Source organism: Rhinolophus hipposideros, assembly GCF_964194185.1.
Source record: "Rhinolophus hipposideros genome assembly, chromosome: 24".
Classification (NCBI taxonomy): domain Eukaryota; kingdom Metazoa; phylum Chordata; class Mammalia; order Chiroptera; family Rhinolophidae; genus Rhinolophus; species Rhinolophus hipposideros.
The window spans coordinates 15,667,187-15,682,706 of record NC_138070.1 but is presented as its reverse complement, the minus strand read 5'-3'; the positions used below and the strand labels follow the sequence as shown (position 1 = coordinate 15,682,706).

At 49.2% G+C, this 15,520-nt stretch overlaps 1 protein-coding gene across 1 annotated transcript in view; it reads right to left on the bottom strand.

Annotated features, from left to right (window-relative positions):
• The window catches only part of MYO18B (myosin XVIIIB), a 260,653-nt gene that overhangs the window by 70,416 nt on the left and 174,717 nt on the right, over positions 1-15,520 (bottom strand). The window contains exons 35-39 of the mRNA XM_081037710.1: positions 7,218-7,331; positions 5,760-5,876; positions 4,016-4,099; positions 2,873-3,010; positions 324-509 (exon numbers count right to left, since the gene is read on the bottom strand). Of these exons, the coding sequence (XP_080893836.1) occupies positions 324-509; positions 2,873-3,010; positions 4,016-4,099; positions 5,760-5,876; positions 7,218-7,331 (639 nt within the window). The remainder of the gene's footprint in view (positions 1-323; positions 510-2,872; positions 3,011-4,015; positions 4,100-5,759; positions 5,877-7,217; positions 7,332-15,520) is intronic.

Sequence of the window (15,520 nt, the reverse complement as noted above, 5' to 3'; positions counted from 1 at the left end):
TTCTCTTCACCTGAGGCCACCCTGCTTTTGGAGTGGAAGGTGTGAGGCAGGAACTGGAGACTGAGACATAAAGGCACTAGGAGACCATTCAACAGGAGTGAATGCCATTGGTCCACTTTGGGCCCACCCCCAGAGTTTACAGCCAATAGCAGTGCCATCTCTCTGCCCATCCCCTTCTGGTTTCTCCCTGGTGTCTCCCTGCTTCCAGCCTACTCCAAAGGCCTGGTGGACTCACCTCTGAGTCTCCCATTCAGAAGGAAGGAGGCCCTCCCCCATCTCAAACCTTCAATCACATGAGAACCAGCGCAGAAGCCAGCACTAACCAGCTCCATGCACCTCCGGCTGGCCTCCGCTTCCCGCTGCACCAGCTCTTCCATGTCTGCCTTCAGCTCCTCCAGGCGCCGCTGATAATACTGGCTGGTCTCCCGCTGCTGGGACTCGGCCATGACTGCCTGCGAGAGCTCCTCACCCGTCTTGATCAGGCTGTCCCGAAGCCGGATCACCAGGACCTAGAGGGGGGTCAGAGAGCACACGCCCACCTTGGAGTTAGAGGCCAGGGGCATGGAACAGGGGGCTCCAGGAAGAGAAGTCCTTTGCTCAGTCTCTGTGTGCTTTTAGAATCGGATAAGAATCCTGATTTCTGATACAAAAATGAAGACTTTATGATAAAGTCAAGGTTTTATTATAAAAACCTAGAAAATGACAGCTGCTATTCTGAGAGGCAGTGTAAGCATACTGATGAGAACCCTGCCTCTGAAAATGCTCTGGGTTCAAATCCCACCTCTGCCTCTTCCTGGCTGTGTGACCTTGAGCATGTTATTGAACCTCTCTTAGAGACAGGAATAATTGTGGTTCCTACGTCCCAGGCACGCTGTCCACACTGAACACTTAAGTTCTGCAGGACGCTTAGCTCAGTGCCTGGCACAAAGGACTTTTGGATAGGGGTTGGGGATTATTAATATGTATAGCAGCTTTCATTCATTTCAAGGTTCGGGAGGTGGAGTGGTCAGTGGATAGAACACTACGCGGGGGAACAAGCCTCTCCAACATGGGTTTTTGGTTTCCCAATTTGTAAAACGAGGAGGTTTGAGCATTTACTCTCCCATGAGTCTCAGCTATAATATTTTCTGTCATGTTTCCTTTTCTGGGGGGAAAAAATCCACAAAGATGCAGAGAAACAATAGAGAAAAGAGCTGTGGGCATCACCAGTGCCACAGAAAACAAACCCAAGGGCTGTTCTCCAGAATTCATTAGTTGTCCAACAAGCCTGAAACCAAATGATTCTGATGGGCAAATATGTGAGTGTTGACATAAAACGGAGCCCACATGAATATTTCAGGCCCTGCTAAGGACTCTGAGCCCCTTTCCAGATCAGAGACCAAATAATGGCCTATAAGAAAAACTTTCCTATTCAGTTCTCCTTCACCTTTCAGACTGTTTAGCAACAGTTTCAAAGGGCAGCAGGAGGATGATAAGAAGAGTAGTTCTCAAACTGTGTCCCTGAGGCACATCCCAAGGACCTGGAATTCTATTAAATTCAGATAATGATGGCAGAGGGAGAAAAGTGAATTCAGAGGTAGAATCTGCCATTTAAAGTTACTCTACCATAGTTGTCTGTCCTATGCTACCATTTGACTATGTTGCAATCAAGTAAAAAAAAAATGACATGATATAGCCCAAAATTATTTATTTAGTTATTTAAAATACAGTAGATCAAAGTTTCAAGGTGAACTGCAAAGACAGTTATTCCTTGAGGAATCCTTTGAACAATTCTGAGAACTAGCGAGGGTCAAGGCAAAAAAATTTTTCTTTGTTCATCCCCAGCAGCCAAATGGCCAAGAGGGGATTGGGAGGAAATGTTTCGGAATGAGGAGTGCAGCCTCTCCTTGCTCAGACACACCATCTTACTGTGGGTAGGTCAGATGGCTGCCAAGAAATTAGAGCCTGGGACCAGGATGAAGTGAAGGTCAAGTGTCAAGCTACTTCTGTCAGGGACACTACCTGGCTTTATCTTGAATAGATCATTGACCTCTCTGGAGTCATCGTCTCATTCTATCCTACCTGCCCTGTGGGGGCCGTGATAAATGTCAAGTGGAGCAGCTGATGTGGAAGGATGTCCCCTATAAATGTCTCACGTCATTGGCCCACAGAGTTCAATGTGAATATAATCACTGAACCTGTGATTATATTCAAGTCTTACCTGTCCTTTAAGGTCCAGCATCAATGCCACCTCCTCCAGGAAGCCTCCCTCATTCCCCAACCTCAGTCCTCCAAACCTCACAGCCCTCTCTTCACATGATGCGTATTTATGTACATATCTGATTCACATCTCCCACAAAGCTCTATGCTTCTGGAAAGCAGAGCCTGTTTTATACATCTGTCTTCCATGCACCGAGAACAGCCTAGCACACACTAGGTGCAAAGTAAATTTCTCCTCAAAATGAGTGCCGGGCACACACGTGGATGAGTGGGTGGATGGAGATGGGTAGAATTAAAGCAATGGATAAAAAGATGGGCAGACAGGAGGCCAAGGTGTGAGAAACAAAAAAAGAATAGAGGAAGAGAAGAAAGAATGAGAGAAGAACAAATGGAAGGGGGGTGATGGACGGACCAATAATGGTATATGGACTTGAATAGAGATATATGGAGCTGGATAGGTTGAATGGATAGGTAGTTTGTGGGACAGTGTGAATGAAGAAAGGAAGAAAGGAGGGAAGGAGGGAGAGAAGAAACTTATATGGGAGATGGATGAGTAATACATATCCAGGTAATAATGAAAAATGAGTGGGTAGGTGGATGGTGGAAGGACGGACAATCATTACCCAAAAGGTCTCACTTCTCCAGGCCTGAGCAATAGTTACACACCAAGTACCTCAAATCTCTTAATCTGCACTTTCTGGAACTCCGTCCTGTTCTCCAGGTCACAGATGATCGCCTCCTGCCTGCTGACAATGCCTCGGTCCACGGTGGACTGCTCCAGGTACTCAATACGCATCTGAGCCACCTGCAGCTGGGGGCAAACCCAAGAGGTCCATTGGTCACTGTTGACGCTGAGTCCTGGAATGGAGATACACACAGGACGCAGCCCCAGACCCGTTCCCACTGTCTCCTTGGCTCAGGTGCTGTATGTTGAATGCACAAGCAAGAACTGTTACTTCCAATCTGAGGACCCTGGGTCTCAGCCCCTGGGCATCGGGTGCTGGGAGGTGACGTTTCCTGGGCCTTCTGCTTCCCAAACGGGACTTTCAATCAGTGCTTGTCTTACTTCCTTTCCCTGCTCTGCTAAGGAAACAAAGCTAGCTTGTCAGCATCAGAGCCTACAAATGAAGCGGGTTTGGGAGCCAAGCATGTATCTCAGAGTTCGAAACCTGGCTCCACCCCTTTGCAGCTGGATGAGCCTGGACAAGTCAGTTCCCTTCCTTGAGCCTCATTTCTTCACTTGTTGTGTGTGAGGAGGATGATTAGTGCCTGGTACGTCATGAGCGCCCAGCCAGTGGCCCCTGCTGCTACTATTTTGTTGTGCTTCTTGTGACTCATTGCCCACGGACAGTTGTTTGAAACGCAATCCCTCTAAGTAGGCACCTGGGGCAGTTCTAGAAGAGCTCGGAGAATTTCATGGATAACTGCAACCCACTAGCTAATGAAGGAAATTCAGGGATGTTTGGAGAAACCATGCCTGCGAAGGAAGATTTCACAAAGGACAACGATCCTGTCTCGCACAGACCATCCCGTTTCCTTAGAACCATTTCTCAGAGGGAGAAAGTCCTGCCCTGAATGAATCTCAGCTTTGGATGCTGAACAGCACGGGGGTGGGGGTGGGGTGTGTGTGTGTGTGTGTGTGTGTGTGTGTGTGTGTGTGTGTGTGTGTCGGCTGGGATTGTTCTCAATTCATTTGGCACAAGAACGAAGTTGAGTGAATGAATGAATGAACGACAGTTTCCAGGATCCAAAGGGAGAGGTCCTGGAGGGAACCCTTCCCTGCCTCCCCCACAATATGGCAGCTCTGAGCACATACTTGTTCCTGAAGCTTGTGCTTCTCCTTCTTGACTTCCTCCAACTGCAGCTGCAGTTCTTGGATCTGACCAATGTCAGTAGCGGACTGGTGAGACAAAAAAAAAAAAATGTCACCTCGAGACCACAGGCTTTGCTGGGAGACTGCCCCTGGCAGTCCCTTCTTCCCCCACCCACAGATGTCTGTATTTCTCAGAGCCTCTATGACAGTAGCTGGTTCCAAAAGGGTACCTCTCACAACCTCCCCAACATGTCGGCATTTGCTGAGTCACTTCCATTATATAAGCCCAGAGCTTTGGTCAACTGTCCAGCACTTTATTAAATACACGTGGGCGCCCAGACAGAAATGGGCTGGACTCAGCATTAGAACCAGATTCTGAGGGAAGAGAACTATGCTGAGTGTCAGGTAACGAGGCTTCCAGACCAGGATACTGGCTTTGGCAAGCCCCAGAATGTCTCAGTTATCAGATGCGATCAGTTATACAGAGCAGAAATCTGCCAGGGGCCCTCATCACATCCCTCAGCTCCATCCCCAAAGCCTCTACTTCTCCCCTCCTGCTATTGTACCTCCTAATTGGGGTTCATCCACGTCCCCCCATCTCCACTTCACCTCCCTGGTCCAAGCCGCCGTACTCTCCCCCGGGGACTGCAGCTGTCATTGATTCAATAGCTATCTACGGAGTGCCTACTCCACGCCAGGCACTCGTCTAGTCTCTGGGACACAGCCCGGGACAAGACAGGACAATCCCGTCATTGTAGAGCTGACAGTCTGAGGTGGCAGCCTGGCTGCTCCTCTCCTGCTCTGGCCCCTCACAAGCTAGCCAATCATTCCCATCACACATAAAATGAAATCCAAACACATCAGCCAACAAGACCCTGATCTGGCCCTCCTGCCAGCTTCAGCAAGCTCATCTTGTGCCACCCTCCCCTCACTGGCCTCCTTCCATCCTCGCTGGTGCACCTTTCTAGGCCCTTTGTGTATGCTGTTCCCTCACTATTCCACTCCAGTCTAACTAACTCCTCTCCTTGTTCAGCTCTCCATCCAAGGGCCACCTCCTCAGGGAAGCCTTCCCTGACTTCCAACCTATTGGAAGAACCATGTTCATTTTCTTTCTGGACACTTAGCTCGGCTTGCAAGTCTCGCCTCCGTTCTGGGTGACAATGTGATAAAGTTTGTCCAGCCCACTAACCTGTGAGCTACATGAAAGCAGGAATGGGATACGCCTTCACTCAACAAAGTATCCTTGTGATTGCACATAGTGCCTAACACATAGTGGGTACTCAGTAAATACCAATATGTGAGTGACTACGCTGATAGACAGGTGGAAGGATGGATGGGTGGGTGGGTGGATGGGTGGGTGGATGGATGGGTGGGTGGATGGATGGATGGATGGATGGATGGATGGGCAGGTAGGAGGGTCGATAAAAGAGTAGACAGGTGAATGGGTGGATTGATGAGCAGATGGATGGTGGACGGATGAATATTTCAATGGGTAGATGGATAGACATGTGGGTGGGTGGATGGGTAGACAGATGTATAAATACATCAACATCTCTCTTGGTGGGGATGTCCTCCAGAAATGCACACACCATCTGAAGGTGACATCCTTCTCCCTTAGGGCCCCATGAACCTTCACAATTCCCATGTATCTTTCGGGCACGGATCCCTCCAAGGTCCTCAGAGCAGGGAGTGGCCCAACCACATGGCCTGCTCAATATGTCCCACCTACCTGGCCCCAGGCTATTACCTGGGCAATGAGGTCCTTATGCTTCTGGATGAGGTCATTTAGGTCGTCCTGGTCCTCATCGATATGCTTCAGGAGGTCGGCTCTCTCGAACTGCAGCCGGTACAACTGCTCATCCACCTGGCAGGAGGCAGTACAATGGCTGGGGGGAGGCTGAAGGGTGGGTGGGAGGGCGACAGCGGGGGCCTGATGAAGAGCCAAAGTGGGCTGGCCTGTGGGTGTAGCAGGTGAGGGACCATCTACCTGGAAGGGTGGCCGTGGTTGTGCCAGTGCGTGCGGTGGTTATGGCCGCTCTGTGTATGTTTGTCCTGGCCGTGCATGTGACTATGGGTGAAGCATGTGTGGGTGTGAATGGATACACGTCTGCATAAGCCCACCTGGGAATCTACGCACATTTTAAAAGTGCATGGTACGCACGTATGAGTGCAAACCCCTGGAATCGCCCTGAGAAGGGACTCTGTTCTGTTCACAGGCACATCCCCAGTACAAGGCCTGCAAATATCAGGAGCTCAGTAAATACGTATTGGATAGATGGATAAACTTAGATGCGCATTTTACTGATGAGGACATTTATTTTGTGTATCTGTTTGGTGATTTTGTATCTGAGTGTGTGCGTTCATCTCTGCATGCTGTGTGTGTATCTGACTATCTATGTTTGTGGGCAAGTTCCTCTTAATCTAGTGCAAATAAAACTTGGAATAAAAGGCCCAGTAGGAATCCTGAGACAAGATTTTGCCTATAACTCTCTAGCTATACTTACTTTAAGATTTTATGCATAAAGTATACATTTAAACAAACCCTGTACACCTAGACAGTGGACTTAGAAACCTACACCCAATTTTCACCAACATAATAGATCCATATGTTCATTCGTCCCCGGAGCACACAGTAGGTCCATAGTAGATGGCTGGGTCCCTTATAGTAGTTAGCTAAGTGGGCTCATGAGGGTTGCCCTTGTCTCCACTTATAAGAATGGACATGCAGGCCCAACAATAATGACCAAGTCCCCTCCTGTGGTGGTGAGTGCACAGTAGGACTCCAATAGTTGCCTAAGAACCACTTACAATGGTGAACATGCTCTGGATACACAAGAGAAAGCTGTGTTCCCACTTAGGGTGCTGAGCAAATAACAGGCTCATATCGGAATCACCCCACAGTCCTGAATACATATTAGGTCCACAACAGGATTCTTTGCCTGCCTTTCCAGAGGCGAACACACGGTTGACCCTCATATATGGCCTTATACCTTTAAAACACTCAGCTCATAATAGGATCCTGCACTCTCGGAGTGTTGAGCACCCGGTAGCTCTACCATGGATGTCTGTACCTCCAAGGTAGCACCCAGCAGGTCCACAATAAGTGCCCTTGTCCCTTTTATAATGCTGAGCACACAGTAGGCCCACACTAGCGCAGAGGCCTGTGCTAGCCCAGGTCCCCATAGCTTCAGAAAAAGACAGATACCAGGCTCTTGCTCCGGGTCATGTTCTCTAGTTCGCTATGCATGCTCTCCAGGTCCGCAGTCAGCGCCTTCTGGGTCTTCAAGGCGTCCTCACATTTGGCTTCACTCTGCTCCAGCTGGACCAGGCCAGACGGGGAGAAAAAAAAAAGAAGAGGCTTCAGGACGCTGCCTCCTTGAATGCCCTTCCCCTCCAGCCCAGCGCAGTCCCCTCGCAGGCCGTAGAATCATTTACAGGAACCCTCATGTCTTCACAACTCTTCATCACCACAACTGGGGGAAGCAAATGTTTACATGTAAGGCAGCCTGTTCTGAGCCCACTCGAAATTAAACAAGCACTGCCCCATGGAATAAGGCCAAGCCACTCCACTTCAACACCAGGAGCTAGTCCCCAGTTCCGTTCAGCAAATATTTGCTGACGCCCATGGAGTTCTAGGCACGGGGCATGGAAGGAACAGTCGACTGGGCCCCTGCCTCCCATGGGGATGAGGGGTAGGGACAGGTCATGCCAACTACTCTGAGGAGTACAGGAAAAAGGAGGAAGGCTTGGGGGTCAGGGAAGGCTTCTTGGAGGAGGTATTCGGAGATGTTTCTCAACCAGAGTTGTGAACCCCCTTTTAAATGGTATGCAAAATATTCCACATGTATTTTCCTAGGTTCACAACATTCACTAGATTCTCAAAGATTAAGAGCCACCTACTTAAGCAAAATTTCTCTTTCTCACTCTTCTTTCTCATCCTTCCACCCGTCTGCACACGGTAAATCTGCTATCCTCACAAGAAGACACAATTACCTACACGGCCCCAGGAGACAGTCCTCATTGGAGAAAACCTTACCTGTGCATAAACCCTAAGTCCATCCTGAGACTGGCAGTTTCCCCTTGATTTCTGAACCCTAGAATGTCTGAGCAGAAAATACCCTTAGAAATCACCTAAGGGAAACATTTGAGGCTCAGAGAGGGGCAGTGCCTTGCCCAAAGTCACACAGCTGCAAGAAGCAAAGAGATCGTTTGTACTGTCCAAACCAACATATGTCCTCAACTGCCAGCCCATGGTACCTTCAAAACAGTTAATGATATTAAGGTTGGTGCTCACAGACAGGAAGGGGAAAAAAAGCCAGCTAGAGTCCTAGTGAATTGATGTGCAGTCCCTGATCCCTGAGGCCACTAAGTAAGTGAAGGGGCCCCACTGACCTATAAAAAGGAAATAGAGCCAAGGTGAGGCTGCTCAGAGAACTGGACAAGGTAGGGGGCTCTGTAGGTAGAGCCCTCTCGGCATGTTTTCATCTCCTTCCAAACTGGGCAGAGAATGTCTTGCTCAGAATGTCCAGGAGCTCAGCCCCAAATGAGGAGGTGGGGAGACGGGAGGCAGCCATTCATTGGAATATCAACTCTCAAGTACAGCATGAAGGGTTCCACTTACATTTTTTTCTTTTAATCCTCATCTTGCATCGGTGAGGTACATACTGCTAACATCCCCATTTTACAGAGGAGAAAATCAAGACCCTAGCCTACTCCCACCGCTTCCTCACACTAGTACCTCTAGGTCCAGCCCTATCTTACTGCCAGCCCTGCACAATCCACAATCGACAAAAGCCCTGTTTTCAAGATCCCGAGGACAATGCATTCCTGCAGTTGGGCTCAGAGCAGGGCCTGTCTTGTTGAAGGCGGAGTTGAGCGCCCATTTCCCTCAGTGATTACGAGGGATTGAGACACACTGAGACATCTGATGTGGAGCAAGGGGAGGTAATTGGCATTGTTAGAGCATCACTGACAGAGGACAGGAAAAGGCAGGCACAGTCTCATCTCCCTGCAGGCGACTCCAGGGCATCTGGGAAGGCAGGGGGGTGGGATGGAGAGCTCTGTCACCACTCCACAAGCAGGTGGAGCTAAAGCAGCCCTGGACTCATGCAGAAGTCGGAGGCTTCACTAAGGAGAGACATTGGAGCTCAGACCTAAAAGAGACAAAGGCGACAGACAGCCATGGGTGGATTTAGGAGGAAGGAAGAGTGCCCTGGGTGGAGGCAGTAGCCAGTGCAAAGGCCCTGAGGCAAAAAAAAAAAAAAGAACAAATTTGGTGGGGAGGAAGAGAAAGCGAGCTAGTGTGGCTGACAGCTGGACAGAGAAGGAGAGGAGGAGGTGATGCCCATGAGACGGGAAACAAAGCTTAGGTTTATTTTCAGTCTGCAGGGAAACCATTGATGGTTTCTAAGGAGGAGGCTGGCATCATCTCCCTCTGGCTGCCGTGGGGAGGATGGGCTTTACTGGACAAGACGGCAAGACTGCCAGTGAGGACTCTGCTGGGCTCTTCCAGGAAATCGGGGTGGGGGGTGCAGGTGCGCCAATCAGAGTGGAAGTGGAGGGGGGAAAATGAAAGATCTGCACAGTGGGGGGTGTAAACAACAAAAGGTTTGGGCAGGCAGCAGCAGATGGGCCATCCTGGGAGATGATGTCAGATAACTAATCGTGGAAGAGAGAGGCATCACGCAGGGCCCGGCTGCCAGGCCAAGTAGCTCGGCCCAGGGCCAGGAGGCAAGTGAGAGCCGTGGTAAGAAGCTCCACGGGGCAGAGGCAAATAGGAGGACAGCAGTTCCTATCTGCTCCTCCCCTCTTTCGGCTGAGGGCTTCATCTGCGTGATGCCGCTGGTCCTTGGAGCCACGGGAGAGAAAAAAGGCTCTATTTGTACCCCCATTTTACAGACAGTGCACAGTGCATGATCCAGAAATGCTCCTTCCTTTCCCCAGTCTCCCTGGAGCAAGCAGGGAGAGGGACACTTTATCCCCAGGCAGAGATGAATGCAGAGCGAGCTCGCAGCTCGCTCACAGTCAATGGTGATGACTGTTGGCGGTCTTCTTAGCTCCTACTGGGTTAGAGAGGCTTATCTCGGCCCTGATGGTGCGGGCATTAATGACCCCGTCTGCTACTGTTGCTTGGGGACCATTTCCGGTGCACTGTACTTTATCCGCCGGGCTTCATAACAGACCCTGCACACTCCTAGGAGACAGTTGCCACCATTAGGACTGATATAGGAGGAAACTGAGGGACACAGAGGGGAAGTGACTTGCCCACAGTCACACAGCTGGTCAGTAGGTGAGCCTGGCTGATCAAACTCCAGAGCCCAACCTCTGAATCGCTGGGCCCTGCTGCCCCTCTCTGGAAAGTCTGACCACACAGGGAGGACGGATTAAGATAAAGACAGAACTCAATGGCGTTGGAATGAGCTCAGTGGCGTGGTGCTATAATGGAAGCCACTCAGGCAGCGTCACCGTGGCCTGAGCCAAGCTGGGGCCTCCAGAATGAGAGGCAGCTAAGGCAGAGAGAACTGATAACACTTGGAGTTTGCGTTGATGTGGTGGACCAAGGAAACACATCGTTACAGGAACCTTCTGAAGATGAAGAAGGCTGTCCCAAAGGAAAGAGGAAGGAACCAACACTTAATGCCACTTGTCAAGTGCCAGAGGCTACCACGCGTGGAGGTCAACGCTTGGACACTGGAGCCAGACCAGCGGCTCTGCCTCTCCTAGCATTTAACCTGGCCGTGCCTCACTTTCCTCCTCTGTAAAATAGGGAGAGTTACATCATAGGATCTCTGCAGGATAACTGAGTGAAAACATGACAGTGTTTAGTACAGTGCCTGGCGCTGAGAAAACGCTAAAAACCTAAGGGGGGTTGTTGCTATGGTTCACCCCTTTCATCCTCTTAACAGCCTGAGAGTGGAATTTTTAACCCCATTTTAGAGGTAAGGAGAACGGAGCGAAGCCCAAGCGGTGAAGGTCACACCACCAGGATGAGGCACCTGCAATCTTAAGGTGGATTTTAGGCTTTCTGGCAGACTGGGCTCTGGGGATGGAGGGTGCCCTCCCCAAAGGCACACAAGTCACGCAGGCCCAGATTTTCACAGGATCTGGATGGGCACGACCAGGAATTCCCCAGCCCCAGAGCTCCACCAGGTAGGCTCCAGGCTGCTGCTGACAAGCCTTCTTAATGCCGAGCTTTAAATTGTTCAATTTATTACACTTTAGGGAGCAGGAAGAAATACAGGGCCATCTCAGGCTGATTTTCCATTATGGATGACCCGGAGTAAGAATAACTCACTGCACATTATTTCCATATTGAGGGTGTTTGACTGACGTTTTTATGAAGTCACGTGGCAAGTCATGTAGGGGCCAACATCAGATGTTTCAGCGGTGCAAGCCTACCCCACCCCTGCTTTGAAAACGCCTTCCCAGGAGGGGCCCCAGGTGGAGCAGAGAGCAGAGGACAGCTGGCTGACAAGTGACTCCTCAGGAAAGGGTACTGGGCTCTATTCTCCATCTCTGGCAGCCAGGCTAGCAATGAGGATCCCAGGTGGTAGCTGTCACCTCACACCTCCAAGTCACCATCACATTTCCTTGGACTCATCAGTTATGAGTGTGACACTGAGTAGATTCTTAGCCTTCCTGAGCTTTGATTTTTCCCATTCACAAAGTGGGGGAAATAGTTCACATGCATTAAGCAGACCTGCTAAGTACAGTTGTGTTAGTTGTGCACTGCACAAGCCTAGGGAATGCCGTGCACATAGGTTATCTTAGGTTTATATGGGACCTCCATGGCATGGGGTAGAGCGGTTTAGGGTAAGCTAAAGAAAGGCCTCCATGATTTCCATCCTACTCCAGACCTAGTGTGTGACTAGACCCACAATAGGCCTTCAGTGAGACAACTGATTTGATTTTCTTATATGTTCCTGTTTTTCTTTCTCTTCCAAATCTTATTTCTTGTCAAATCAATACAATAATGCCACAGGTATATGGGCACAAAACAATGAAACACCTTTAATCGCCAGAAAACTCCGTCCCACCCCCAGCCCCACACACATTCAGTCATTCTATTATTTGCTAATTAAGGCAGCCACCCTTCCCCAGCATTTGCTCAAATTTTGAAATTCAGGCATCCAAGGAAGCCATCATTTCCTTCCCGGGCCCTTGGGTTAGGAGCCCTCTGTTAGATGGGCGTGCACCTATCCCCAGGCCTCCCAAACTGTGGCTATAGATGGGAACGTGCTTCTGACCTTGAACGTGAATTAAATGTTTCTAAACTTTGGCCTGGCGATATTTGGTGAGGTCACGCCTCTTCAGCAATTGTGAGAGGACAGTGAAGGTCCCTGAAGCCAGGGGCAGGATGAGATGAGTACCATCTAGGATCAAAGCACTGTATAAGCCTGGGGGAGGGGAATGCACATGGGTTATGAGGTTGAGCGCTGAGTCTGGACCAGGCAATGCTCTGAACACTTTTCATCAAAGGATGGGGTTGGGGTTAGCGGTGGGGGTGCGTTCTCCCAATATAACCTCTCATCTACCACGGAGTGGGACATTTACCATCCCACAGCATTGTGTGGTGGTTAAGAGCAGAGCCAATGGTAAAACAGAAGTGGGTTCCAGTCCCAACTCCTCTATTTATGAACCTGTGACCTTGAGTAGGTTATTTAGACTCTCTGAGCTTTGGTTTTTCCCACTCCCAAAATGGGGGAAATAACGGCTCACGTTCATTGAGCAGCACTGCTGAGTACAGTTACATCAGTTGCGCACTGCACAAGCCGAGGGGATGCTACACACATAGGTTGTGAAAACGAGCTCTTACTCTCCCAGACCCTGCTCTGAACACTTCATGTGTGAGCTCATTTAACCTTTACAACAACGCACTGAGGTAAGGTTGATAACCATTCCTATTGTTACAGTTTGGGAAACTGAGGAGTAAAGAGGTCAAGTGACTTCCTAAAGGTCACACAAGTCCTAAGTGGCAGAGCTGGCATATGTACCCAGGCAGGCTGAGCACCAAGTTCCCCTCTGAGCCACTCCGTGGCACTCTTTCTGTCGCAGTTGTGCATAGCCCATATGCTCTGTGGGAGAAATCTGATGATGTGATCACACAACATCTACTCTCCTTTCTTTTGGTAGTAGCATCCCATCTTCCCTCCAAAAAAAAGCCCATCCTCCAAATGTCCACCGGGTCTGATGGGGCTGACACTCCCCCTTCAAGCCTAGAGACAATGCACTTGACTCAGCCTCGCCCATCAGAGCACCACTTGCTACAGTGGTTGGTGACGGGGTAACAGCATGGCGGACACCAAGATTTGTGCTGGGATTAGAAACCAGGTGGGCTCTTTCTGATGCAGGAGGTCAGCTTGGAGCATCTGGAGGCCCTCTCCCCATCAAGAAGGAAGAGACTGCCTAAGAATACAAGGTGACATCAAAATTGCTGAGGCAGGAGAAACGTTCTTGATGACACGGTGGGAGCACCTCGATCCAGCCAAGCCTGAAGGCAATTTAGCCTCAGACCTTTTCAGATATCTTGGCCCCGAACTCCTTTTATTCTTCTCAAGCCAGTCTGAGCTGGGATTTTGTCACCCAGAACCCAGCTACAGTAGGAGTGACTAAATTAGAAGAGGTAACCCACACACACAGTGTCAGCCACAGAGTAAACACTCCAAACCACGAGTAATAGTGTCTGGTGACGTTATTCTGGCAAACCTTGGATCAAAGGAGCTGCATCCGAAGCCCTGTGATTTGATAGCAATCATTTACTTTTTGCCTATTCTGTGTATGTAGTTTGCCTATCCTGCCCCAGATTAAAAATATTCCCTTTTCCCAATTGTTCAGGTGTGAGGGGCAGGAGAGGGAACGAGATTTCCACATTGACTGTATCAGGCGCTGTGCGTGCCACTTGATATTCATTATCACAACAGCCCTGCAAAGGAGGAATCAGCCCTCCTCATGTTACAAATGAGGAAACTGCAGCCTGGGGCCGGGGAAGTGACTTGCTCAAGGTCAGATTCAAGTCAATGAGACTCCAAATTATTTCTGGGCCACCACACAGCGCCCTCTGCACACAAGTCTTTCTCTATTTCTGAGTTCATCTCAGGCTCTCTCTCCCCAACACCCACGTCCTTTCATTCAACGTGAGGGCAATTGAGAGTCCCATCACATATACATCAACTACAAGCCGATGAATAGCATTACTTTCTTATGTGAAGCCATCTGCCTGCTTTAAATACCTGGGTACAATGTTTACTTTGGACTTATTAAGCCACTAGATGAGTTGGCTAGACATATGGAATGAGGCGGGGAGAGGAAAAACGGATATCTCAGAGGACTGGTTAGACCCTGGAAGCTGAGTCTGGTTGAACAACTCAGAGGACTTAAAAATATTGCATCCCCAACGCCATGGGGAAGCGTTCTGAGAAACGGTGTCTTTGGTGGGCTAATCTCAACACGTTGTAGGCCTCGACATCCCATCAGGGCACTCAGAAGAATTAACCTCCAACAGTGAGGCTTTCCCCAGAGGGAACCGCCAACATCTCAAACTATAGACAGCCCTGATAGCAAACAAATTTATTAAATGCAAACATATTAAAAATGTCAGGCCAGGTCCACCACGGGTCTGTCTGGCTCAGAAGTTTGATGACAGTGACCCCGAGGGGAAATTTCCTAAGACCATATGGTGGTTACTCTGTGTGTCCTTGATCTCAAACTCTTTGGGCATACGCTAAACATTCCAAAATTTTCCTGACAGTGTGCGAGAGGGCCATCATTTATTGATGTATTGAAACTCTTTCTGAGTATCTGTTGTCTCCATCTTCTTCAGAGGAATAATCGTTATTAGTAGAGGAATAATCTTAACTACTCTTTATTAATACTTACTATGTATATGTTAATTTGTAAACTGTAACAACTCTAGGAAGTACGTATTTTCATCCCCATTGTATAGATGAGGAAACTGAAGATCAGAGAGGTTAGTTAACTTGTCAAGGTCACGCAGCTAATAAATGGAGAATGGGGCCAGGACCTGAACTGAAATCGCTCTTAAATCCACAGCTTTTTCTTGGAAGCCCTGAGGCATGTACTTACCATCTTTTGAGTAAAGCGAGACTCCTTTCATTTGTTTTACATCTTTCTTTGAGGGTTTCAGAGTCCTCCCTAATTTTGTATTATAGGATCAAAGGACTGCTCAGGTGCTGCCTGATTGAACAGACTTAAAAAATTACCTTCCTGACTTGACTTCTCCTCTGGTGATGATAGCTTTGGATAACACTGATGCTCTCCAGAGAGAGAAAGAAAAACCCCAAAACTTAGAAAAGCAGAATAAAATACTCAGAAAGGCTCTCCCTGCCCCATCCCATTTCTGTCCCCCTCTTTTATTCTGTTCCAGAACCCCCTTGCCCCAGCACCCCATTCTTCCCCTAAATAGCACAGGATCCGTGTGCTTCCCTGTCTGTTTGCCTGCTAGATGGTGGACTCCTGGAGGCCCCCTGGATCTTGCTCAGCTTTCACACC